This window comes from Aquarana catesbeiana, linkage group LG05 (assembly GCF_042186555.1).
Source record: "Aquarana catesbeiana isolate 2022-GZ linkage group LG05, ASM4218655v1, whole genome shotgun sequence".
In the NCBI taxonomy this organism is placed as follows: domain Eukaryota; kingdom Metazoa; phylum Chordata; class Amphibia; order Anura; family Ranidae; genus Aquarana; species Aquarana catesbeiana.
In genome coordinates, this window is record NC_133328.1 from 474,004,786 (window position 1) to 474,030,614 (window position 25,829).

A 25,829-nucleotide genomic window follows, 5' to 3' on the forward strand; every position below is an offset into this window, starting at 1 on the left:
TCGTTGAGGTCCACCCCTTCCATATTTTGGTTATATTCGTGGACACAGAGGGGTTTCTCCACAACACCAGTCGCAGTAGTAATTTGGACCGTCGTGTCTGCATGAAGGGAGGTAAGAACCAAAACATTCTTATTATCCCTCCACTTCATAGCGAGCAAATTATTACACTGCAAGTGGGCTCTCTCCCCCAGCCTAAGACGGGAATCTACAAGCCGCTGGGGAAAGCCCCGGCGATTAGATCGCATGGTGCCACATGCTCCAATCTGCTGATCAAACAAGTGACTAAAAAGTGGCACGCTCGTGTAACATTTGTCCACATATAAGTGGTACCCCTTTCCGAATAAGGGTGACACCAGGTCCCACACAATCTTGTCAGCGCTTCCTATGTAGTCAGAGCAGTTTGTCGGCTCTACATGGCTATCTTTTCCCTCGTAAACCATGAAACTACATGTATAGCCTGTGGCCCTGTCACAGAGCTTATACATCTTGACCCCATATCTGGCACGCTTGCTGGGAAGGTACTGTTTGAATGACAAGCGGCCAGAAAACTTAATCAGGTACTCATCAACGCAGACAACTTGATGGGGAGTAAACAATTCTGCAAAACGTTGGTTGAAGTGGTTTACGAGGGGCCTAATTTTGTAGAACCGATTGTATCCAGGGTCTCCACAAGGACGACAGAGTTCATTGTCATTGAAGTGCATGAACCGCAAGATCTGCTCGTATCGTGCCCTGGTCATGAAGGCAAAGAACAAGGGCATATGGTGAATTAGGTCAGTGGACCAATATGACCGCAACTCACTCTTTTTAGTTATGCCCATGTTGAGGGAAAGGCCCAGAAATAGCTTAAATTCGGAAACTGTAATTGGTCTCCAATCTCTGGCAAGGGAGGACTGGGGAATAGTGACGATGTGTTGACCAGCGTACAAATTGCTTTGGTCCACAATAGATCTAGAGAGATCTTCGGTGAAAAACAGCGAATAAAAATCAAGTGACGTAAAATCAACTGTTTCCACCTGAATGCCGGGTTGGCCAGTGAATGGGGGAAGTACAGTTGCTGCAGAAGTGGTGGGTTCCCAATTAGGATTGGCAAAATGCAGCAGGAAGGGCACTATGGGCACGACTGGCCTGTATTCGTCTTCTTTGTGGCAGCGGGACACTACTAGTGCTTGCCACCTCACCAGCTTGAACTGCACTTATGGGACTCGCCACATCACCATGTGATACTGCTGGATTGACTACGACCAGGGTGTACTAGGCCGCTGATGCTTGCCAGTTCACCAGAAGGAATAGCGGTGCTAGTACTGCTCTGCTCCATATGAGGGACCTGTGGTTCTTGCACATCAACGACAGAAGAAGAAGATTGGGCTCTGGTACGCCTGACCTTGGCAGGGACCACAACTCTGTCGTCAGAGCTATCTGTCATGGAGCCGCTGTCCTCCACAGGATCGTATTCTGAGCCTGAATCTGACAGATGAGTGACTTCCTCTTCACTATCTGTCATGCTCAGAAACGTGTAGGCCTCTTCACTACTGTACCTTCGATTTGCCATTTTGGGCTCTAAATTTAGTGGTACACTAGTGAGACTCACAGGTAAATAAGCTCCTGACTGTTAGCGACTGTATCAAAACGTTACCAAAAAATGGTTAGCAATCGCAGGGATCAGGCCTGACTCTGCGAACGCTGCAGTTATGTGTGTTTAGTGTTTTGTAAGTGACAGTGATCGATCAATACTGCACTTGGGTGGGCTGGGCTGGGTGGAGGGGCTAAATGCAGGTGCTAGCAGGTATCTGGGCTGATCCCACTAACACTGCGTTTTTGGGAACCCTAAACTGCTTGGGACGCTAGTATAGATCTGATCGGATCAGATATTGATCCGTTCAGATACTATACCACTAAGGGAGGTGTATGCTGCGTGCGTGGGTGTTAGCGGTACTGGCACTAACATCACGCTGTTTGGGGCGACGCAGACCCTATCTGACCCTAAAACTTAACTTATATCACTACCGGGCGATCAGGGGGTTAAACCTTTATTAGGTAATAAATGGTGAGTGCCCTGAAACTATAAAAAACAAACTAACTGACCAGTGTCACCCGTAACAGTTATACGGTGATCACTGGTAAAAGGGTTAACTAGGGGGCAATCAAGGGGTTAAAACCTTTACTAGGTAGTATATGGGGGTCCCTGACGCTATACAACGCTGACGGCGAACCTAAATACTTACCTCCCTACCTAGCATCACCTGTGACACTAATACACCGATCAGAAAAATGATCGCTTAGTGACACTGGCGACGGGGGGGGGGGGGGAATCAAGGGGTTAAAACTTTATTAGGGGGAGTTAGGGGGGTACCCTAGACCTAAAGGGGCCTATCACTAACTGCCCTACCACTTATAACTGTCACAAAATGACACCAATGCAATAATCAGAAAAAAAACAAAAAACTGCTATTGGTGTCACTGTGACAGGGGGTACAGGGGGGTGATGGGGGGTGAAAAGTGTGCCTAGAGTGTTCTACTGTCAGTGTAGTGTTGTGCAGACTTACTTGGATGTCTTCTCTCCTCGGCGCCAGAATGAAAAACACGAGGAGAGATGACATCACTTCCTCTGCCGCTGTTTACATTACAGCAGCAGAGGAAGATTGTCATTCGTTGGGAGCGATCGCGAGGGGGTGGCCACGAATGAGTGGTCTCCCCCTCAGCACGGATCGCTCCCCTAACAATACCAACCGCCTCGGGCACCAGGTACGTGATTTTGCCTGCCCGTGCCATTCTGCAGCAGTATATCTGCGTTAGGCAGTCGGCAAGTGGTTAAAGCTGAGTTCCACCCATTTTTTTTCTCTTTGGCTGTGCTGCATGCCCTTAGCTCATAGTTTTCACAATGGGCATTTTTTTTCTTCTGATAATTACCTGTTTTTCGATTTATACATTATTTCCGCCTTGCGATCGCCTAGGCAATTGCATCACTAGGCGATTCGCAAGTGTTCCTGGGATAGCGGTGTCATGTATCCCATGACTCCTTGGGAATCGCCTACTGCTGAAATCTCACATATGCAGGGAGAGAGAGGAGCTGTCAGAATTCATCAGTGATGTCAGGGGTGGGCTGGACTGAGCAGCTATCGAACACCAGCCAATAGGATGGCGTCAGGGCGGGCCGCTATGTGTATGCGGCTCCGCCCCCTTTCTTAAGAAGCCCAATAATTGTCTGGTGTTCGATAGCTGCTTGGTCCCGCCCACCCCTAACATCACCGATGAATTCTGACAGCTCCTCTCTCTCCCTGCACACAGTTACATTCTAATGCCCCGTAGAATGTCTTGCATACACACGGTCACACAAAGTTGTTGGAAAATCCGATCGTTCTAAACGCGGTGACGTAAAACACGTACGTCGGGACTATAAACGGGGCAGTGGCCAATAGCTTTCATCTCTTTATTTATTCTGAGCATGCGTGGCACTTTGTCCGTCGGATTTGTGTACACACGATCGGAATTTCCGACAACGGATTTTGTTGTCGGAAAATTTTATATCCTGCTCTCAAACTTTGTGTGTCGGAAAATCCGATGGAAAATGTGTGATGGAGCCCACACACGGTCAGAATTTCCGACAACAAGGTCCTATCACACATTTTCCATTGGAAAATCCGACCGTGTGTACAGGGCATAAGTCTGCTGAATGTTATTCGGTCTCAGCGCGGGCTACACATTATCACTATAATATCGTGTGTGTGTGTGTGTGTAATATGTATATATGCATTACTGAGCATTGCGAGATTTGGTGTTGGAGGTGCACGATGGGTAGACAGCTGCAAAGAAATCCAGGAAATTATCACGAGAGGGCTTTAGGTGCCCACAACTAAAATGGAACCTGCCTGCTTCCAAGATCAGTAAGTAACTTAACTATTTTTAAAGAAAGTAAAAGCGCAAAAAATAATGACATGTTAGAAATGTTCATTTACAGGTTGAGACAGTTACAGAGCAGTCTTTAAAAATATATATATATTTGGGGGGACTGGAACGCCACTTTAAGCCTGCCTCAACATCCAAAGAAATGAAGGCTACACAACAAAACACCCACTTCCCTCCCTGTCATGCATTTCACTTTGTGGTAGAGTCACAATTAAGCTCATTCCAAAGTAAAATGTGGCAGATAGAGTGATCACAGACCAAAAGCCACTTTATCTTCCCTTTACAGCTTGGTTTCGAGCCTGCCCTATCCTACCAATATGACATTTTGTGGCAGCAGCATACCAGCAAGGTCATCCTTCTGTTCTTTTTCTTACTGTAAGCTTGCTTAGAGAGGGCACTTTGCAAAGCAATAGAGCCCAGTTGCCTGGGAGGACTGTCCCTCCCTCTCCAAGTGTCCTACAGTGTAGGGTATTCTAGTTTTCTACAGTGCCTACGTAAAAACTGTACAGTTTTGAAAGACTAGCAGAAAAATGTATACGATTTTAAACCTGACAAGGCGCAGTTTCATTTTATCTTTTAATTACGGAGTGGAAATTTTAGGAAATGTTCACATGCATTGCATTTGCTTTGAATAAGTATCTTTACATGGAGTAAGAAACTTGGGTAATAACAACTGTATCTGTGCCTGCTTCTGCCACCTGTATAAATGTTGCCACAATTACAGTGGTTTTTGCATAAATCTGTGTCGAAACCGTAGACTTAAGCAAATTTTTATTATATTATATTATATTATATTATATTATATATATAATTTTTATAATTTATCTGGTATTAGAATTTTCCTATCACTTGTGTTTTTGTGCAGAGTCATCTGGAGGTCGCTCTGATGAATCTAGGAAACGTCAAACCATTTCTATGATGCTGACAAAATTTGCCTCGTACAATACTTTTCACCATTGTGAGCAGTGTCACCAGTACATGGATGTCAGCTCTGCGTTACAGGTACCAACGCATTTTAGAACACGTTTTAAAAACGTTTTAGATCGGTCATGGGAGTGCATAGCCCATAACATCCTGTGTTAATGGGAACCTGTGCTTTTCCCAAAAACTGTAATGTTTACCCTAAAATATATATAGATATATCAATATCTAGATATTGATATATATCTATATCTATATATAGATATATTATATCTATATATATAGATAATATATATTTATATTTTTTATTATTGTGACGTTTCAATTTAGAACACTTGTTCTACCATATTTAAGTTACTGTATTCCTCTGGTGCCTCAGGATTTCACCTAACCCCTTCGGCCTTAGGGTAAAACAAATGTTATTGCCTGAACACAATTTTGTAACTTTAATATGTGTTGGTAAAATCGTACATATTGTCACAACTACTTTGTACATCCAGGTGGATTATAACTTGTTTTTCAGAACAAATTTGGGCTTTTTTTTTGGTGGTAAATGGTCACTCATGAATTCTTTATTCTGCTACTTTAGATGCTTGAATCTACCATACATGCCTTTACTTTTTCATCCTCCATGCTTGGTGAGGAGGTTCAACTTCACTTCATCATCCCCAAGTCCAAAGAACATAATTTCGTCTTTAGCAAACAGGGCAAGCACCTGGAGAGCATGCGACTCCCCCTGGTGTCTGATAAAGTAAGTGTCTGTTTCACTTGTGCTCCTCAATATATAAGATAGGGAGTAAGGAAGTGACTATTTTGACGTCTTTTTTTCCACAGAGCCCCAACATTAAGAGTCCAATTTTTACGCCTTCAAGTGGCCGACATGAACATGGACTATTAAACCTATATCATGCAATGGAAGGTAACAGTCACCTGCATATTATGGTCGTAAAGGAGTATGAGATGCCACTTTACCGAAAGTACTGGGCCAACCACATCATGCTGGTTCTTCCTAGCATGTTTAATAATGCTGGAGCCGGTAAGTGACTACATCCATCCATTGTGTCCTTATCCTTCAAACACTTTACATTATGTTAGGTGATCGATTTTGGTTGTTAAATCTGTCACCACTCACAGGCTATGCATTCAGATATATTCATCCATATACATTCACACTATTGCTAAATGAGTTCCTGTAGTATATCATGAAGGTCCACACTCCTGCCATACCTAATTTTTGCTATCTAGAATTAAAACCGCTTTTAGGAAAGCCAGCTACTTCTGATCAATGGTGAGATAATTAACATTAACTAATATGGATGTCTAACTACTATAGGTGACACCCAGTGGTTTTGTGCTGCCCTAGGCCTGACTAAACTCGTGCCCCCCTAATTTAATTATGAACCACCCCTTGTCAAGGCCAAACCCCTTCCTGTTTAAGACCCGCCCTGTCAACAAATACATTTTCATATATATATATATATATATATATATATATATATATATATATATATATATATATATATATTATTCTATTATAATATTAAGATTGTAGTTTAATTAAACTAAAAAACAATCAAGAAAAAATATATATAGATAGTTATGCTGCCCCCCTCCAAAGTGCTGGCCTGAGCCTTGTTGGCCTAGGACAAGATACAGTGTTGGTGACTCCATCAAGGCCCCAAAAATGACTCCTTGGTAGCTTTTATCGGGTTAACATGTTATAAATTTATATTATAAATTTATATATAGTTTATATATAATTAATATATAGAAAGCTATAAAACAGAATGTATTCATGTTGTGTTCACTAAAAAATAAAAAGTATATGTAATTTTCTGTTAGGAACAAGTATTCATACCTAAATCTGTCAGCAAAGCAACATTCACAGTGGGAGGGGCAGTACTGGGCTAATCATGGTTCTGCTGCTTAATACCGTAGGAGGAGAGGGCCATGACCTTATGGGTGTGTTGCTTCTCCTTTTCTGTCCAGTCACAGGGTAACCTAACTATATTGTATCAAAAAGGGAAAGGGGATAAAGGAAAGGACATGGACCTTTTGGTCAGTGTGTCAGCTGGCCAGGTCAATGATAGCAGTTCCGACTCATCCAAAATGAGGATGGAGTTCACCGATAAGGACCAATAAAGGATTCAGAACGTTCTGACCTAACTATTGTGCCTTAAAATTGTAGGTAATGGCACCGAAAAATCAAGCATTTTAGGTGCTTGCTTGCAGTGTTTATTCCATAAAACAAAAACTGTATTAACTTGAAGTGTGCTTTTCAACCTGCTAGCAAATTGAACTACTCCATGAGTCAAATCCCTAGCACAGCCCCCTCCCTGCTTGCACTTCCAAGTCCTCCCATCTTTCAGGACTCTCCTAATTACTTTCGGTGCCCAGGTCCTTCACCCCTCTCCTCGCCTTCCTATGTAAACTGTTATATAGCTGTCAGGGGAGGACTAAAGGAAAATGTTTTAGAGGGTCAAATGAGTGAAAGCTCTCCTACTGTTGTGGCTGTCTACAGGAGGAAGGCTTTTACAAGTGAATATCATGCATGAAATATATTAAATGAACATGTAATCTTATGGGAAGATTTTTGTTAAAATGAATGGTCTGTGACAGGATTTGTTTTAAACTGAACTTTACCTGTAACATCTTGCTCAAAAAAATAATTTTCTTTAACAAGAAACCTACATTCTACATTAGTAATGATGCTACAAGAATCAGTGTGTGCTATAAATTCCCTCCAGCATTGCTCCTGTTTCTTCTTGCTGGAGGCTGACATTTTGCTGAAACCCAGAACCCCTGAATAGAAGTAAATCATAAAGCGGAATTAAACCCATCAATTTAACAGTTTCAAAAAGTTACATTCCTGGAATGCTGGGATTGCAAATGCCGGTTACACACTACAGGTTTTTTTTCATGCAATCCAGCAGGTTTCACGAATAAAAACTGTCGGCTTCGGTCAGAGCCACTGTACTAATGAACTGTTGTGCTTTGACAGGGGGATGCCCCCCCCCGGAACACTCTGATCACCAATCTCTGCCATTGGCTGAGAGGGCTGATCGGCAGTCGGTCGGCTGCTGGTTTATCAGCATGCACATCCGGTTGAGCGGCCAGCTTCTTGTCTCCCGACATTTGGCCCGTGTGCTCTTAACTGTCACATCTGCTTATTTCTTCAACCAAACTGTCAAACCATCAAATGGTTGGTGTCATAACTGATCACATAGAATCAAATAGAAGCCACTTCCTTGGCTGTAAAGGATAGGAGGGTTTAATTCCGTTTTAAGGCTTGTCAGCAGATCAGCCTCTATAAATGTGTCGGTGCCTAAAAATGCTTAAAAATAGAGAGCAACTGACGGGCAGATCCAGAGTCTAGTTTTGAGAGGGGTACTGCCAAAAAATAAGTTTTGCGGGCAATTTATCAGGAAATGGCTGGTGTTAGCGCCTCAATCATTATATAAAATGAAACCATAATGCAGAATCAGTGGGTGCCCTGAGTGTGTCACTTGCCACCGTCGCCTGCCACCAGATTCAGATTGTCACTTATCATGCAGTGTTAATTTTAGTCTTAGGACTAAAATGGCATTTTAGTTTTAGTCCCATTTTAGTCTTCTGCAATTGTTTTAGTCGACTAAAATCTCTAGTACATTTCAGTAATTGCAATTTAGTTTTAGTCAGTCTTTTGACTAAAATGGCATTTTAGTTTTAGTCGTATTTTAGTCGACTAAAATAGTATTCATTTAGTTGACTAAAATGTTTTAGTCGACTAAATTAACACTGTTGCCACGTCACCTGCCAGAAGTTGCGGATTGTCCCCTACAACGTTACCTGCCATACGTTGCGGATTTTCCCTCACCATGTCACCTGCCACGTGTTGCAGATTGCCCCTTGCCATGTCACATGCCACACGTTGCGGATTGTCACTTGCCACACGTTGCGGATTGTCACTTGCCACACGTTGCGGATTGTCACTTGCCACACGTTGCGGATTGTCACTTGCCACACGTTGCGGATTGTCACTTGCCATGTCGCCTGCCACACGTTTCAGATTGTCACTTGCTGTGTTCCAGAGTGAAGTCAGGCAGCAGAGAGATGATGTAATGTCTCTGCCGCCTGCGGCTGCCTGCACAGTGAGTGCTGAACTGCAGGGTGGGCACCGGGCGGTGAGAGATGTCATCTCTCTGCTCCCCTGCCCGCTGATTGCCCACCCGTTTACCCACCGAGCCGCCCATCTGCTTATCCACCGAGCCGCCCATCCACTGAGCCGCCCATCCACTTATCCACCGAGCCGCACGCACACTCACCCACCCGTCCGCTGAGCTGCCCACCGAACCGCCCGGTCACTCGCCCTCAACTAATTTCTCCAGGGGGGGGGGGGGGGCAATTGCCCCTTTCCCTGGATCCGCCCATGACAACTGAGCACGTGCAGAGCAGAGTTGGAGAGTGTATTACTGGATTTTAAACAATATAGCCACTTATTTGTAATGTTTTCCATAGCTATACCTGCAAAAGGGGCCAGCCTGAAGTGATCTAGCAGGACTTAATTTTCTGATTAAAATTCCACTTTAAGGGCAGGAAAATCCAATCGCATGTACGGGGCATTAGATGTACCCAGTGAAGTGACTGCCCTTGTGTAATTCACATAGATGAAACAAATCCTCCTACATAAGCTGTACATGTTTATCTGCAGTCTTCTCTACTCTACAGCAGTTAAAATTCCAGGATTTTTAAAGTTTGCGTGAGAGTTCAGAAAAGAGGGGGCGGAGAGCTGAAGCTACACTCTGCAGAGCTCAGTGAGGAGAGGTCTGAGAGCTTTTTGGGGGGAAAGGGACCCCCCCCCCCCTTCACACAGCACATAGGCACAGAGCTTAGGCTGTAGGTCCCTCCCCTGTCACCATTTTTCCCTTGGTGTTTGGAAAACTTGTCCAAATTGATTTATGCTGATAGTAGATGATCAGGCAACAGACATAAATGGCACTTAGTGCTCTTAATTGAGACAAGTACACACTATAGAAGTATATGCTTTGTTCATATTTCATCTCTAGGGTTTCGAACCACTTTATCTTTAAAAGGTGCATTTATTCATACAGAAATCTAAAAAGACCTTTCTTTACTTTGACAATAAACGAAATATGTGGATACATTTGTGAACATCACAGATGATATTTCAAAATAATGGATTTAATTGTGGAAGAATGAAGTAGGGAAAAAAAATGACATTCCATAAAAAAAGTTTTATGTGAACACATGGCTTTTTCCATATACAGGGGCCTCCAGATTTCTTATCAAAGAGCTGTCTTACCACAACCTGGAACTGGAGAGAAATCGTATGGAGGAGATGGGAATCAAACGTCAGTGTGTATGGCCCCTCATTGTTATCATGGATGACTCCTGTGTTTTGTGGAATGTACATGGTAAAGCTACAGATCAGTCAAGGTACGTGAACAAAATTGCATAGTAAACTGAACTTGCTAATGAGTAAAAGGGGTAAAACCATGTCTCGATTAAATCCGTAGTCCAGTTTTCTGAGGGAAGTGCACAAAATGTTTGTACTTTAATACATAAGCTACATCTTACACCACAGTAAAGCTCGTTCACACTGGCAGACCTCAAAGTCACGTGACTTTGCCAGGCAATTTCGGCGTGAGTTGGCGTGACTTTGCAGCAACTTCAGGGAAAGCCTGTGTAATCTTCCTGTAATGTCGGATCCAAATCACATCACTTAAGATGAGGAGCCGACTCAGAGTCAACTTCCATTGAAGTCTATAAGCGCGAGTCAGAGGCCACCATGAAGTAGTCCAGGAACTTTTTCTGAAGTCAGAGCGACTTCAGTAGTGCTAATTAAGACCTCTCTTATTTACTAAAATGGGATTTCACATATCAAGCGACTTGGGGGAACTTCTAATATGTTGCATTTTCTGTGCCAGCTTGCTCCTTGGCAGTTTTCTGATTGGCAAAGCCCATTCAGGGCCCATTTGAAAAGAACAAAGCCAGTATGACGATGTAGGCACTGAGTATGTCGCATTCTGCTCCATGTGCCTAGTTGGTCCTGGGTGTGCAGGACTGCTGTTTTTTGACAGGGTTCAAGGGTTTATTCAGCACCAGTTGTGCTACTTCAGCATTTTTTTTTCAGTAGCCTAAACTCTATACCAAGGGTCTTCAAATTATGGCCCTCCTGTTCAAGAACTACAATTCCCATCATGCCTAGCCATGTCTGTGAATGTCAGAGTTTTACAATGCCTCATGGGATGTGTAGTTCCACAACAGCTGGAGGGCCGTAGTTTGAGGATCCCTGTTCTATACAGTTTGTAGTAAAGTAGGACATATGATTTTACCTGCGGAAGTTTACCCAAAAAGGAAGTCATGGCGGGAAGTCATTTCCACCTGCTTCACTAGCTTGGCAAAATAGGCATTTTCCGTAGCAAGTGCAAAGTTCCATGCAGAACAGCATACCTATGGAATGTCACTAGAAATGTTCTGTCTGACCAGGTACTCTATGACCACATCGTGTCATTCGCAGAGTGCAGGGGGGGCTCTTGTATTAGTGCATGTTGTTGGACCTGACGCTTTCTACACTAATCAACTACAAAAGCTAAGAAACAAAGTTGTTATATGGATCATTGATAGTTATCAGGGCTGAAACAACTCATTGGCTTTGATTTATGAAGATGGTTGTTAACTTTTTTCATTATCCATTAGTTAATTAGCGGATTAGTTGGCCTGCATACAGAATGCAGTATTTGTTACATAAGTTACATATCATACAGTTCAGTATACCATCCGTTCATGTCAGTATACACAGTGCAGCACACATACAGTTCAGTACACCTTCCATACATGTCAGTAAGTGCCTGAGAACTTGTGAATGTGTGAGTAGCAATGCCTCGTGGGTAGGGATGTACAGATGCCCTTCTTTTTTTTTTTTTTTTAATCAGCGAGTATGAGTACCGATACTTTTCAGTTAACTACGCACCGGTACGAAGTACAGATACTTTGCAGTGTGATTTGCATCCATACAAAATAATGCAAAGACTCGCATGCGCTTTGAACAGGAATGCGATGCTATTCCTTTCCAAATCACGTGCGGTTTCCCCATCGCTCCTGTGGGAACCCATGCTTGTCAGTGATTTTAGCCTGGGTTTACACAGTAACAGGGCAGAAAACCGCATGCGATTCGTACAGGAATCACACCACATTTATGTTCAAATCGCATGCTAATCTTTGCAGTGTGATTTGCACCCATTCATTTTGTATGGACGCAAATCACATCACTAAGTATTGGTTTTGGTATCGGGAGCATTTGCACAAGTACTTGTAAAAATACTCTATATCGGCGCATTCCTACTTATGGGACATGTAGTCCTGGGCAGGTGAAGGAGGTGATGTTAAGTGATTCTAAATGCAGAAGGCTTTTTACCTTGCTATAGGGGTACTCCAAAGGCAGGAGGAGCCAGAAGCGCCAGCGAGGGACCCCAGAAGAGGAAAATCAGGGCTGTTATGTACAAAACCATTACATGGTTAGCAGGTAAGTATGATAAGTTTGTAAAAAAAAAAAAAAAAGTCCAAAAGGGCTCTGTGCAGTGAAGATCAGCATCTGAACCAGCTGATGAGCTGGAGGTAATAGAAGGCATTACAATTACATTTTAAAGTAAAAGTTTACTAGTATTGTGCATTATATATAAAATGATTTCATCCAAGCAAAAAGTCTCAGCCTCTTGTACTACTTTAATATAAAATATTTATATCCCCCCCTTTTGTGTGTGTGTGTGTGTGTGTGTGTGTGTGTGTGTGTGTATATATATATGTATGTATATATATATATGTGTGTGTGTGTGTATATTATAGTGTGTGTGTGTGTGTGTGTGTGTGTGTATATATAATCCAAAAAGCATGCTACTGCTACTAAATGTCTTGTGACAGAAGGCTTGTATCCAGAGTCTTTCATGCAGTCTTTCGTGCATTCAAGAATATTATATTACAGTCTTGTCTGAAAATCTGCAAAACCCTGTTTTAGGTGATCAATTTTCAGAGATTGGCACCATAGCTTGTGGACTCTATAACTTTCACAAAGACCAAATAATATACACCGAATGGGGTTATATTTACCAAAGATATGTAGCAGTATAAATTTTGGCCAAAATGTATGAAGAAAAATTACTAATTTGCAAAATTTTATAACCGAAACGAAAAAAAATAAAATTTTTTGACAGACTTTTCTGTCTTTTTTTCTTAGTGCAAAAAATAAATAACCCAGCAGTGATTAAATACCACCAAAAGAAAGCTCTATTTGTGTGAAAAAAAGGACAAAAATTCCATATGGTACAATGTTGCATGATTAATTGTCATTCAAAATGTGAGCACCGAAAGCTGAAAAATGGTCTGGTTAGGAAGGGAGTTTAAGCGCCCAGTGGGCAAGTAGTTAAATAAAATTTGATCTTAGTCTGATGTGTACCAGATTGAACTTCTAAAAGTATATACATACTTCTGTCTTTTAGTCTCAAGTACTTCAAGACAGTGTCTTAGGCTCGATTCACACAGGGGCAACACGACTTCAACGCGACTTTGCAACGCGACTTCAACCTGACTTCAACACGACTTGTGGATCCGACTTTCAATGAACGGGGATCCGACTTGGATCCCCGCCACTGTGTTTGGTATGAATCTTTAGGGGGAACTCCGCGCCAAATTCTAAATAAAAATCCGGCATGGGTTCCCCCCCCAGGGGCATACCAGGCCCTTGGGTCCGGTATGGATCTTGAGGGGAACCCCCCTACGCCGAAAGGACGGCGTGGGGGGTCCCCCCAATCCATACCAGACCCTTATCCGAGCACGCAGCCCGGCCGGACAGGAATGGGGGTGGGGACGAGCGAGCGCCCCCCCCTCCTGAACCGTACCAGGCCGCATGCCCTCAACATGGGGGGGTTGGTGCCTTGGGGGAGGGGGGCGCGCTGCGGCCCCCCCACCCCAAAGCACCTTGTCCCCATGTTGATGAGGACAAGGGCCTCTTCCCGACAACCCTGGCCGTTGGTTGTCGGGGTCTGCGGGCGGGGGGCTTATCGGAATCTGGGAGCCCCCTTTAATAAGGGGGCCCCCAGATCCCTGCCCCCCACCCTATGTGAATGAGTATGGGGTACATGGTACCCCTACCCATTCACCTAGGGGAAAAAAGCGTCAATAAAACAAACAGTACACAGGTTTTTTTAAATAATTTATTAGGCAGCTCCGGGATCTTCTTCCGACTTCGGGGGTCCTCTTCCGACTTCGGGGGTCTCTCCGCCGTCTCCTCCCGGTGTCCGCATCTTCTGCCGGCTCCTCCGCTATCTTCTGCAGCTCAATTGCTAGCGGTGGTCCGGACTTCTGCCTTCTTCTTTTCTTCCAGAGATGTTGACACGACGCTCTCTCCAGCTGGAATGGTCTCTGAACGCTCCGCAACGGACTTATATAGGCGGTGACCCCGCCCCCTTATGAGGTCACTGTCCCAGGGCATGCTGGGGCTGTGCCGTCATAAGGGGGCGTGGTCATCACCCGGTGACCACGCCTCCTAAAACGTCACAGACCCAGCATGCCCAGGGACTGTGACGGCATAAGGGGGCGGGGTCACCGCCTATATAAGTCCCTTGCAGAGCGCACAGAAACCATTCTGGCTGGGGAGAGCGTCGTGTCAACATCTCTGGAAGAGAAGAGGGAAGAAGATGATCCAGAGGTCCGGACCACCGCTGGCAAAAGAGCGCCAGAAGATAGCGGTGGAGCCGGCAGAAGATGCGGACACCGGGAGAAGACGCCGGAGAGACCCCCGGAGTCGGAAGAAGATCCCGGAGCTGCCTAATAAATTATTTTAAATACCTGTGTACTGTGTTTTTTATTGACGCTTTTTTCCCTAGGTGAATGGGTAGGGGTACCATGTACCCCATACTCATTCACATAGGGTGGGGGGCCGGGATCTGGGGGCCCCCTTATTAAAGGGGGCTCCCAGATTCCGATAAGCCCCCCGCCCGCAGACCCCGACAACCAACGGCCAGGGTTGTCGGGAAGAGGCCCTTGTCCTCATCAACATGGGGACAAGGTGCTTTGGGGTGGGGGGGGCCGCAGCGCGCCCCCCTCCCCCAAGGCACCAAACCCCCCATGTTGAGGGCATGCGGCCTGGTACGGTTCAGGAGGGGGGGGCGCTCGCTCCTCCCCACCCCCATTCCTGTCCGGCCGGGCTGCATGCTCGGATAAGGGTCTGGTATGGATTGGGGGGACCCCCCACGCCGTTTTTTCGGCGTAGGGGGTTCTCCTTAAGGTCCATACCAGACCCAAGGGCCTGGTATGCCCCTGGAGGGGGAACCCATGCCGGATTTTTATTTAAAATTTGGCGCGGAGTTCCCCTCAAGATCATTTGAGCACAAGTCGCATGCCGAAGTCGGATCATGCGAGACGGCGATCCGACTTCAATGATAGTCAATAGGCTGAAGTCGGATCAAAGTCGGATCAAAGTAGTACAGGGAGTACGCTCTGAGGTCGGAGCGACTTCAGTAGTGTCTATTAAGACGCTAGCGTTAACTCCCATTGAAACTATTTCTGGAGCGACTTGGGGTGACTTGAGGACGTACAAGTCGGATCCCAAGTCGCCCCAGTGTGAACCGAGCCTCAGTGATTGAAACGCATCAACTATACAGAAACTCCTATTAAAGCAGCTTTTATGAAGATAAGTTCATTTTAGAATACATTTAATTTAGTCACTATATAAAATGTTATTTTCACCAGATCCCTAAAGAACAGGAGCTATGGCACTGTAGTATAAGGTCCAGCAGCTTTATAAGCTTGATGCACATTACAAATGTGAGGAAACATGAGTGGGTTTAGCAAAGTTGATTGTGTACCACACTTTCACAGCACTGTGATGTTCTATACTGATAATGAATTACAATACAGCTATACTGGCATATTCTAAAGCTGGATATGGATATTTCTAGTCCATTTACAGAGACTGATTCCGGTATCAAGAATGTCTCTCTGAAGTATGTGCTACAGCACATGGAAGCTACACCAAAGATCACCAACTATGCAATGCTGGGAATCCAGAAGTGGAACAGCAAGCTAAATTCCAGCTTCCCCAAGTGTTCCTTCTCCAGGTGCCATGTTCATGACTTTATAATGCTCAACGTGGACCTGACCCAGAATGTGCAGTATGATCTTAACAGGTAAGTTGGCTTTGGGGTAATGTATAGTCTCATAAAGATGAAAAAGTTCTTGGTCTTGACTGGACCAGACAGGAGGCTTTGTCTGACAAAGGACAATGAGGACGGGGTACCCATAGAAGCAAGCATGACAACTTGGGACAATTTAGGATGGGAGTTAAACCTTAATTTTGCCTAGGTAAATGAACAGTATTAACCTATGCTAGGTGTGCTATCTAGCCTACATCTGCTATGCACTTGGGATATATGAAAACTCTAGTTGCTTGAACACAACACATCTATTAAAATAATGGCTGGATAAAAGAAACCTGAATAAATTTGAACTCTGAGAATCCGTATGGACATATAATACCAATAAACACACAAAACAAACAAAAATGATAAACGATTATAAACAAGTGTAATCTTAATAAAACCTATCATCAATGTGCAAAATTGAATCTATAAAAGTGTTTTTACTGATCAAGAGGCAGGGTAGTGGAGTTTTGCTACTATAAGCACTAAAGGTGCATTTAAAAGCCAACGTCCATTCATTTTTATTTTTTTTTGTATTGTGGGAAAGAGGTTAAATTTTCCTTATGGGTCTCCTTCTTTTTTTTTTTTTTTTTTTTGTTCTGTGTCCCATTCTACAGACAAAATTGGTGGTGGGCACAGTCGTTATGGGATTGGAAGACACAACTAGCAATAAAAGCATTGTCAGAACTCTTCCTCCCTTTCTGTTGGAGAGTTGTTGCAACATTTTTGTTAACTCTTCCCTCTAGCTTCCCACTAGGAAAATAGATGGCAATTGAAACCCGACAAAGACTCCAACTCTTACCGGCTCTGACAATACCTTAATATGTTTTGGTTAGAATTGAGCATAAAATTGTGCAGTAAGTAGTAGTGAGCAGACAGATTGAGTCAGACTAATCATTCTAAGCTGTTCTTACAGGGACACGGTCAGTTACAAGTCGGTTTCCTTTACTCTGTGTAAGCTCTTTTATGAAGAAAAGACTGTCCTTTAATTTCTACAGGAGGTACATTTTTCGTGATATTGTTTATTATTCCAGGTACTTCTGTGAAGACATAGATTTCAACCTTAGAGCAAATAGTGGAGGTTTGCCGATTTGCCGCTTCAACAACTTTAGTCTAATGAAGAAGCATATACACGTGGGAGGACACAAGGACTTCATTGTCAAACCCAAAGTCATGGTATGTCATGCTGGTAATTTCATAATATAAAGAGATATATGCATTACTAAGGATGGTAACCCTTTTTTCTAAACATTATTAGCACTATGGTGAATAGTTCCTCCTACAGCGATGACTGGTACTTTCGCAACCAGCACAAATACTTGGAGAAGTAGCAGAACCAATGACAACCCAAAGTAACAAATCAGATCAATAGTAATTTCTGGGTTATTTCTTAATGGGAGGGATCACAAAACGGCCTAATATTCCTTGCTTCAGGCCTTAAAATTGGGCAGAACTGAGTCACTGGTGGTCAGCCTGGGACTTGTCAGTGAGCAAATGCAGGTTGCTTTCAGGTGCTCGTCAAATGCATTTGACATCAGTTTTAAGATGCTTCTAAAACCTTCAAAGTTTGACAGGTGTATATGACTTGCAGTTGACTTCTTTCAGACCTGCTTTTGACCTTATAAACTGCATCAACCTGCTTGCTTCAGGATGCTTTTACATTCCCAATGGCTTGTGTAGAGGAAGAAGCAGTTTTAATGTGAACAAAAACAAATGTGTGTTTTTTTTTTTTTTTTTTTGTTAATGCTATTACTAGAAAATCCCATGATGTATGCCTTTTTAAAGACCTCCAAAAATAACAAGTTTTGGTTTGGCAGAAATTCAGCACCCAACCCCCAGGGACCTGTTTTGGACTGACCACACAAAGCAGAGACCTGAGTGGTGTGGACCTTCCCAGTGTCTCTTGCTAACCTACCTAACCACTCTCATATCTCTATAGCAAAAGGGCTCTAGGAGATCTCTTTGTGATAACACAGGAAGTATGAAGAGGACATAAGCCAGCTCTGAATTTTTGACCAGATCAACATCAAACGGATATCCTAAAACATAATTAAGGAGAAGTATAGTTTTTTTTGTCTGTACTCCATTGGATCACAGGCGTGCAGTTATGCGCACCTGTGATCAGTTTTCAACCAACAGCGGGCTGATGTCACAGACCTGGTCCATGCTCTTAAAAGATCCAGACTATGTGCGTGGGATCCTCCCAGAGGCCTGGACCGGCAGCTGGCTCACCCTCTCAATGGGTGGCTGAAGGCCTGAGCCAAATGTTCTTGTCCCCTGCACAGCCCAGTACTCCAGTGAGTGCTGGAGGGGCAGAGCAGAGAACCGGTGATAGACAGACCAAAAAGGGGCAAATAAGAGCTTATTTTGGAGATTTACCTACACTTTACCAAGCTGTACTATATAGTGCATGTTTGAGACTCCCTGGTCTTGGGCCATCTGATTACTAGAAAGAAGATCCTGGCCCCTTGGGATTATAGCATGTAAATTGTACTGGAGGTCTGCAACCACTAAACCCTTCTGGAGATTTTTTTTTTTTTTTTTTAAAGCAGTTGTGTTTAAATTTTCAACGATCAGCTTGTTTTGTTTGTATATAGACAAAGCGGCATCCTTATGGTGTCTTTCTTCTCTATTGTGTAGATAACAGAAAGTGCTGGTCCCATCTCCCCTATGCAGTACGTGTGTGCTCCAGACAGTGAGCAGACACTCCTGGCAGCTCCAGCTCAGTTCCTGCTGGAGAAGTTTCTTCAGTACAGTGCTCACAAATTGTTTCCAAAGGCTGTGACCAATCCAAGGAACCCACTATTGGCTGTAGACTGCTACCTGAACCTAGGACCTGAGGTAAGCACCATTCTATGTGCCTTCTTCCTGTACGCTTGTAGGCCTCATTTACATAGGTGTTGAAGCCTGTTCGTCATGAATTGGGCATTTGTTAATGTGGCTGGATCCGCCAGGTGCTGCACGCAGAGAGCTCATGTAAGTCTGAGGACTCTACAGACACAGCTGCTTATCCTAATTTTACAGGCATATGGGTGAGCTGCTTAGAATGCACGCTATCAGCGTTCAGGGGCCACTCACCTGCCACCGTATGCTTGTCAGATTATGACGAGTGGCTCTGTCCATACAGCTGCTGTGTCCTCATAGACTTACATAGGCTTTCTGCAGGCAGCACCTAGCAGCTTCAGTCACACAAATGACTGATTCACAGTGTACAGGCCTCAACACACATGTGAATGAGGCCTTGGGATTGATTACTTGAACATTTTATGGTTTTCCATTTGCTTGTGATGCACGTCGTCTTTTTTTTTTTTTCTTCCATATTGTCAGTACTCCCAAACTTCCGAAATCTGTTAAAAATAATTGGCATTAATAAACAATTTTAACCATATTTGGTCATTATCTTCTAAATCAAATTGCATAGTCTGTGTTAATGTAGATGTCTTCTGATAAAAAAAAATTGCACACTAACGTTTCTTCATCAAGTTATCATATAAAATGAACTGTTACTATTCCACATTTCAGGTGACGCTGTGCTATGTGAGCTCCAGACCACACTCTGTAAATGTGAACTGTGACGGACTGGCATTCAGTGGACTTCTGCTCTATTTGTGTGACTCCTTTGTCTGTGCAGGGATGTTGAAGAAATTCAGGTTTCTTAAAGGTACATGCTTCACTTTAACCACTTGCCTTTACAGGTTTATACTACAGTATCAAAGCCACCAGGACCAGATGGCTTACACCCGAGGGTCTTTAAGGAACTCGGTCAGGTGATAGCCAGACCGTTGTTCTTAAATTATTATGGACTGTTTACTGACTGGAATGGTACCAGCTGATTGGAGAAAAGCCAACGTAGCACCAATATTTAAAAAGGGGCAGAGATGTATCCCTGGGAACTACAGGCCAGTTAGCCTAACATCAATAGTCTGCAAGCTATTGGAGGGGATGATAAGGGACTATATTTAGTAATGTAAACGGTATCATTAGCAGTAATCAGCATGGATTCATGAAGAATTGTTTTTGCCAGACCAATCTATTAACCTTCTATGAAGAAGTGAGCTGCCATCTAGATAAAGGAAGGCCTGTAGATGTGTTGTATCTGGATTTTGCAAAGGCATTCGATACAGTTCCCCACAAACGTTTATTGTACAAACTAAACTGTCGGCATGGACCATAGGGTGAGTACCTGGATTGAAAACTGGGGACTCCAAAGGGTGGTGATGGGAAGTACCCTGAATGGTCTGGTGTGGAAAGTGGGGTCCCCAAGGGTTCTGTCCTGGGACCAATCCTGTTTAATTTATTCATAAATGATCTGGAGGATGGGATAAACCGTTCAATCTCAGTTTTTCGGACAATGCAAAACTAAGCAGGGCAATAACTTCTACGCATGATGTGGAAACCTTGCAAAAAGACCTAAGCAAAATAATGGGGTGGGCAACTACATGGATAATGAGGTTTAATTTTGAAAAATGCAAGGTAATGCATTTGTAGGCCAAAAATATGAATGCAAGTTACTCGCTGGGGGGAAGAACTTCTGGGGGAATCTAGGATGGAAAAGGACCTGGGGGTCTTAGTAGATGACAGGTTCAGCAGTGGCATGCAATGCCAGGCTGCTGCAAGCAAGAATTTTGGCATGCATTAAAAAGGGGATTCACTCCAGAGATAAAATAATTCTCCCACTCTACAAGACTCTGGTCCAGCCGCATCTTGACAGTGCCGTCCAGTTCTGCGCACCAGTCCTCAGGAGGGATGTGCTGGAGAGAGTCCAGAGAAGGGCAACAAAGCTAATAAAGGGACTGGAGGACCTCCATTATGGGGAAAGACTACAAGCATCTGGAGAGGAGTCGCTTGAGAGGGGGTATGATATCAATGTACAAATACCGTACTGTGACCCTAGCATAAAGGAAAAAACTTTTCAGTGAAAGTGACCACTTCAGCCCCGGAAGATTTGGCTGCTCAATGACCAGGCCATTTTTTGCGATTCAGCACTGCGTCGCTTTAACTGACAATTGCGCGGTCGTGCGACGCTGTACCTAAACAAAATTGACATCCTTTTTTTCCCCCAATATAGTTTTCTTTTGGTGGTATTTGATCATCTCTGCGGTTTTTATTTTTTGTGCTATAAATAAAATAGAATGACAATTTTGAAAAAAAACAAAGTATTTTATACTTTTTGCTATAATAAATATACCTAATTATTTTTTCTAACAAAATGCTATTTTTTTCCTCAGTTTAGGCCGATATGTATTCTACATTTTTTTGGTAATAAAAATAGCAATAAGTGTATATTGACTGGTTTGTGCAAAAGTTATAGCGTCTACAAAATGGGGGATAGATTTATGGCATTTTTACTATTTATATTTTACTAGTAATGGCGATCTGCGATTTTTATCGGGACTGCAACATTATGGCAGACACATCGGACACTTTTGACACATTTTTGAAACCAGTGACAATTATACAGCGATCAGTGCTATAAAAATGCACTGATTACTGTGTAAATGTCACTGGCAGGAAAGGGTTAACACTAGGGGGTAATCAAGGGGTTAACTGTGTTCCCTTACTGTGTGTTCTAACTGTGAGAACTCAGGGAAAGGAGACAGGAGAGCCTGAGAAAACCATGGAAGAAGGTGGGAGGAGGGATGTTCCCTCCCACTGCTTGTACAAGCAGTCTAGAGGCCAATTAGCCAAAAAATACATGAAAGACGATTCTGGCTGAAAAGAATGCTACCAAGCTGATACCTAAACCTGCAGGCATCATTCTGGTATAACCACTCAGAGTCCAGGAACATACCAGTACGTTGCTGTCCTTGTTGGGCATATATTGTAATCTTCTTTTTTTCATGCAGCCTGTGGGCTGCATGAAAAAGAGATCGGTTGGTATGCCCACCATTAGAATACCACCCCTCATCCACCCACTTCTAATGATGGCCATACATGCACCATATTTTGTTTTAACTGTGTTGGTGAAATCACCTCCTACAGCACTGGAGTCACTGATTTACGTATCGTAGGAGCATTGTGTCAAGATAAATAAATCTGTGCTGCAGCTGAATGGCATACCTGCTAAGCAAATTATGGATAACAATAAAACAAAGTAACATTACAGTATAACAGTAAGACATACTATACCTGCAAAGAAAATGCAATAAAACATAGTAAAAATAATGTATTTTAGAACTGTAATGTTTTAACAATAGAGAGTGAACATAAGAGAAAAAATAAGAGAAAGAGAGGAAAAATAAAACCAACAATTTTTGGCTTTTTTTTTTGCACTTTTATGTAAACTGTAAACGTTCCAGATTAGGGTCTCTCAAAATGTTATGACCATCTCATATTTTGAGACCCTGTGCAAGTGTGCCCTAGGACTGTGCAATGCTGTACCCTGCGCTGATACTCCACTAGTGTGTGGTAGCGTTCAAAAAATTCACCAATGCAAAGACCAGGTTGGTCAGGACAGGAGGGGACATCAAAAGCGGGTGTCACGCCTAAATCTGCCCTTTCTACAGACACAACATCTTCTTTGGGGATTTCTTTGGGTAGGGGTACCAGGGAAGACATACATAATTTCACCAATATTAAGATTATATTTGCGGACACAGAGGTGTTTCTCCACAACACCAGTCGCCATTTAAATTGGACCGTCGTGTCTGCGTGAAGGGAGGACAGAATGAAAACATTAGTATCCTCCACTTCACAGGGAGCAAGTTATTACACTTCAAGCAGGCTCTCTCCCCCAGCCTAAGACAGGAATCATCTACAAGCCGCTAGGGTAAGCCCCGGCGATTAGATTGCGCGGTGCTACATGCTCCAATTCCATGATCAAACAAGTGAATAGTAGTGGCACTCTCGTGTAATAATTGTCCACGTACAAGTGGTTCCAAATAAGGGTGACACCAAGTCCCACACAATCTTACCAGCGCTCCCTATGTAGTCTGGGCAGTTCGCTGGCTCTACGCTGCTATCTCTTCCCTCGTAAACCATAAAACTATATGTATAGCCTGTTGCCCTGTCACAGAACTTGTACATCTTGACCCCATATCTGGCACGCATAATCAGGGACTCGTCAACGCAGACAACTTGACCAGGAGTAAACAAGGCTGCAAACTGCTGGTTGAAGTGGTTTACGAGGGGCCGAATTTTGTAGAGCCGATTGTATTCAGGGTTACCCCGAGGACAACAGAGTAAATTGTAATTGAAATGCAAGAACCGCAAGATCTGCTCGTATCGTGTCCTGGTCATGGAGGCAGAGAACAAGGGCATATGGTGAATTGGGTCAGTGGACCAATGTTACTGCAACTCACTTTTTTTTAGTTATGCCCATGAGGAGGGATAGGCCCAGGAAGGTCTTAAATTCGGAGACCATAATAGGTCCCCAATCTCTGGCAAGGGGATTAGCGGCAATGCATTGACCAGCATACAAATTGCTTTGGTCCACAATAGATCTATAGAGATCTTCAGTGAAAAACAGCGAATAAAAATCAAGTGACGTAAAATCAACCGTTTCCACCTGAATTCCAGGATGGCCAGTGAATGGGGGAAGAACGGGTGCTGCAGAAGTGGTGGGCTCCCAATTCGGATTGGCAAATGCAGCAGGAAGGACACTATGGGCTCAACGGGCCTGTCTTTGTCTTGTTGGTGGCTGTGGGACACTAGTTGTGCTAGCCACCTCACCAGTTTGAACTGCACTTATGGGACTCACCACGTCACCAAGTGTTACTGCAGTGCTGGATGTATGACCAGGAGGTACTAGGCCGCTGGTGCTTGCCTGTTCACCAGAAGGATGAGTGGCACTAGTACTGGCTCTCTGCTCCATACGAGAGCCCTGTGGTTCTTGCACCTCAACAGCAGACGAACGGGGTGGGGTACGCCTGACTTTGGCAGGGACCACTACTCTGCCTTCAGAGCTATCTGTCAGGGTGCTGTTGCTGTCTACAGGTTTGTATTCTGAGCCTGAATCTGACAGATGGGTGAGTTCCTCTTCATTCTCATCTGTCATGCTCAGAAACGTGTAGGCCTCTTCACTAGTGTACCTTCGATTGGACATTTGGCCTGATTCTGCGAATGCTGCAGTAATGTGTTTAGTGTTTTTTAAAGTGACAGTGATCGATTGATACTGCACTTGGGTGGGCTGGGCTGGGCGGCTAAATGCAAGTGCTAGCAGGTATCTGGGCTGATCCCACTAACGCTGCATTTTTGGGAACCCTAAACTATTGGGGACGCTAATATAGTTCTGATCAGATCAAAGATATCGATTTGTTCAGACACTATACTACTAAGGGAGGTGTATGGTGCGTGGGTGTTAGCGCTACTGGCACTAATCTGATGCTGCCTGGGGCTACGCAGACCCTGACTGATGCTAAAACTGATGTCACCCACTGAATGATCAGGGGGTTAAACCTTTAATGGGTAATTTATGCGGGTGCCCTGACGCTATAAAAAAAATAACTAGCTAACCAGCGTCACCCGTAACACTAATACGATGATCAATGGTGATAGGGGGTGAGCAAGTGGTTAAACCTTTATTAGGGGGGTTTAGGGGGGGTCCCTAGACCTATCTGGGGCTACTACTAAGTACCCTAACGCTGATTAGTGTCACAAAATGACACCAATACAGGGATCAAACAAAAATATGAACACTGCACTGGGTAACAGTGACAGGGAGTGAAGAGGTTAACTGGGGGGTTGATCGGGGGATGAAATGTGTGCCTACGTGTACTGTTAGTGTAGGTGCAACTCATGTTTGTAAGTCCTCTGTCCTCTCTCTGGAACGGAAAAGAGTTCCACGAGGGGAGATGCCATCATTTCCCCTGCCTGTGTTTACACTTACACGGGCAGGGGAAGATTTCATTCGTCAGGACCATTCAGCAGGTTCAGGCCAGAAATCATTGGGCTGGGCCTGGAGACTGATTGGTTCTAAAACGAATCTGACTGTTGTGGCTGCCTAGGGGGCGTGCGCGCCCGATGTAAGGTAACGTCGCTTCACCCACTGCGGCGGCTGGTCGGGAAGCGGTTAAGAGCCAACAAAAGTCCTGGATGGCTTAAGTCCAATGTAAAAATGCATATAAAAGCAAAGGAGAAGTCCTTCAAAAAATACAAGGTTGAAGGATCATCATCAGCATTCATATTCATATGAGTTATTATAAAGAATGCAACAAGAAATGTAATGGTGCAATTAGGGCAGCTGAGATAGAAAACGAAAGACACACAGCGGAGGAGAGCAAAAAAAAAAAATCCCAAGAAATTATTTAAGTATGTAAACAGTAAAAAAGGAGGACAGACCATATTGGCCCCATAAAGAATGAAGATGGACATCTGGTTACAAAGGATGGGAATATGGCGAATTGAAATTCTTCTTCTCCTCATTCTTCGTGAGGGAATCGGGGGGCTTCAGTATCTAAAACTGCAGTGTTTATTCTCATCACATCACAGGAAGCACCCTCATGGCTAACAGAGGACAGAATTAGAATTAGACTTGGGAAACTTTAACATTAACAAATAACATGGACCGGATGGCTTGCACCCGAGGGTACTTGGGGAACTCAGTCAAGTAATTGCCAGACCATTGTTCCTAATTTTTCTTTTTTTCTGATCTACTGACTGGAATGGTACCAGTGGATTGGAGAAAAGCCAATGTAGCACCAATATTTAAAAAGGGCCCAAAATACATCCCTGGGAATTTACAGACCAGTTAGCCTAACATCAATAGTATGCAAGCTCTTGGAGGGGATAAGGGACTATATACAAGATTTTAGTAATGAAAACAGTATCAATAGCAGTAATCAGATTGGTTTGGCAAGAATGATTCTT

The 25,829-nt window shown here is 43.7% G+C and overlaps 1 protein-coding gene across 1 annotated transcript in view; it reads left to right on the forward strand.

The window, feature by feature from the left end:
- The window catches only part of GREB1L (GREB1 like retinoic acid receptor coactivator), a 199,353-nt gene that overhangs the window by 169,739 nt on the left and 3,785 nt on the right, over positions 1-25,829 (forward strand). The window contains exons 26-33 of the mRNA XM_073631446.1: positions 4,772-4,908; positions 5,417-5,578; positions 5,662-5,863; positions 10,095-10,263; positions 15,783-16,010; positions 17,057-17,198; positions 18,663-18,863; positions 19,545-19,683. Coding sequence (XP_073487547.1) covers positions 4,772-4,908; positions 5,417-5,578; positions 5,662-5,863; positions 10,095-10,263; positions 15,783-16,010; positions 17,057-17,198; positions 18,663-18,863; positions 19,545-19,683 — 1,380 coding nt within the window. The remainder of the gene's footprint in view (positions 1-4,771; positions 4,909-5,416; positions 5,579-5,661; positions 5,864-10,094; positions 10,264-15,782; positions 16,011-17,056; positions 17,199-18,662; positions 18,864-19,544; positions 19,684-25,829) is intronic.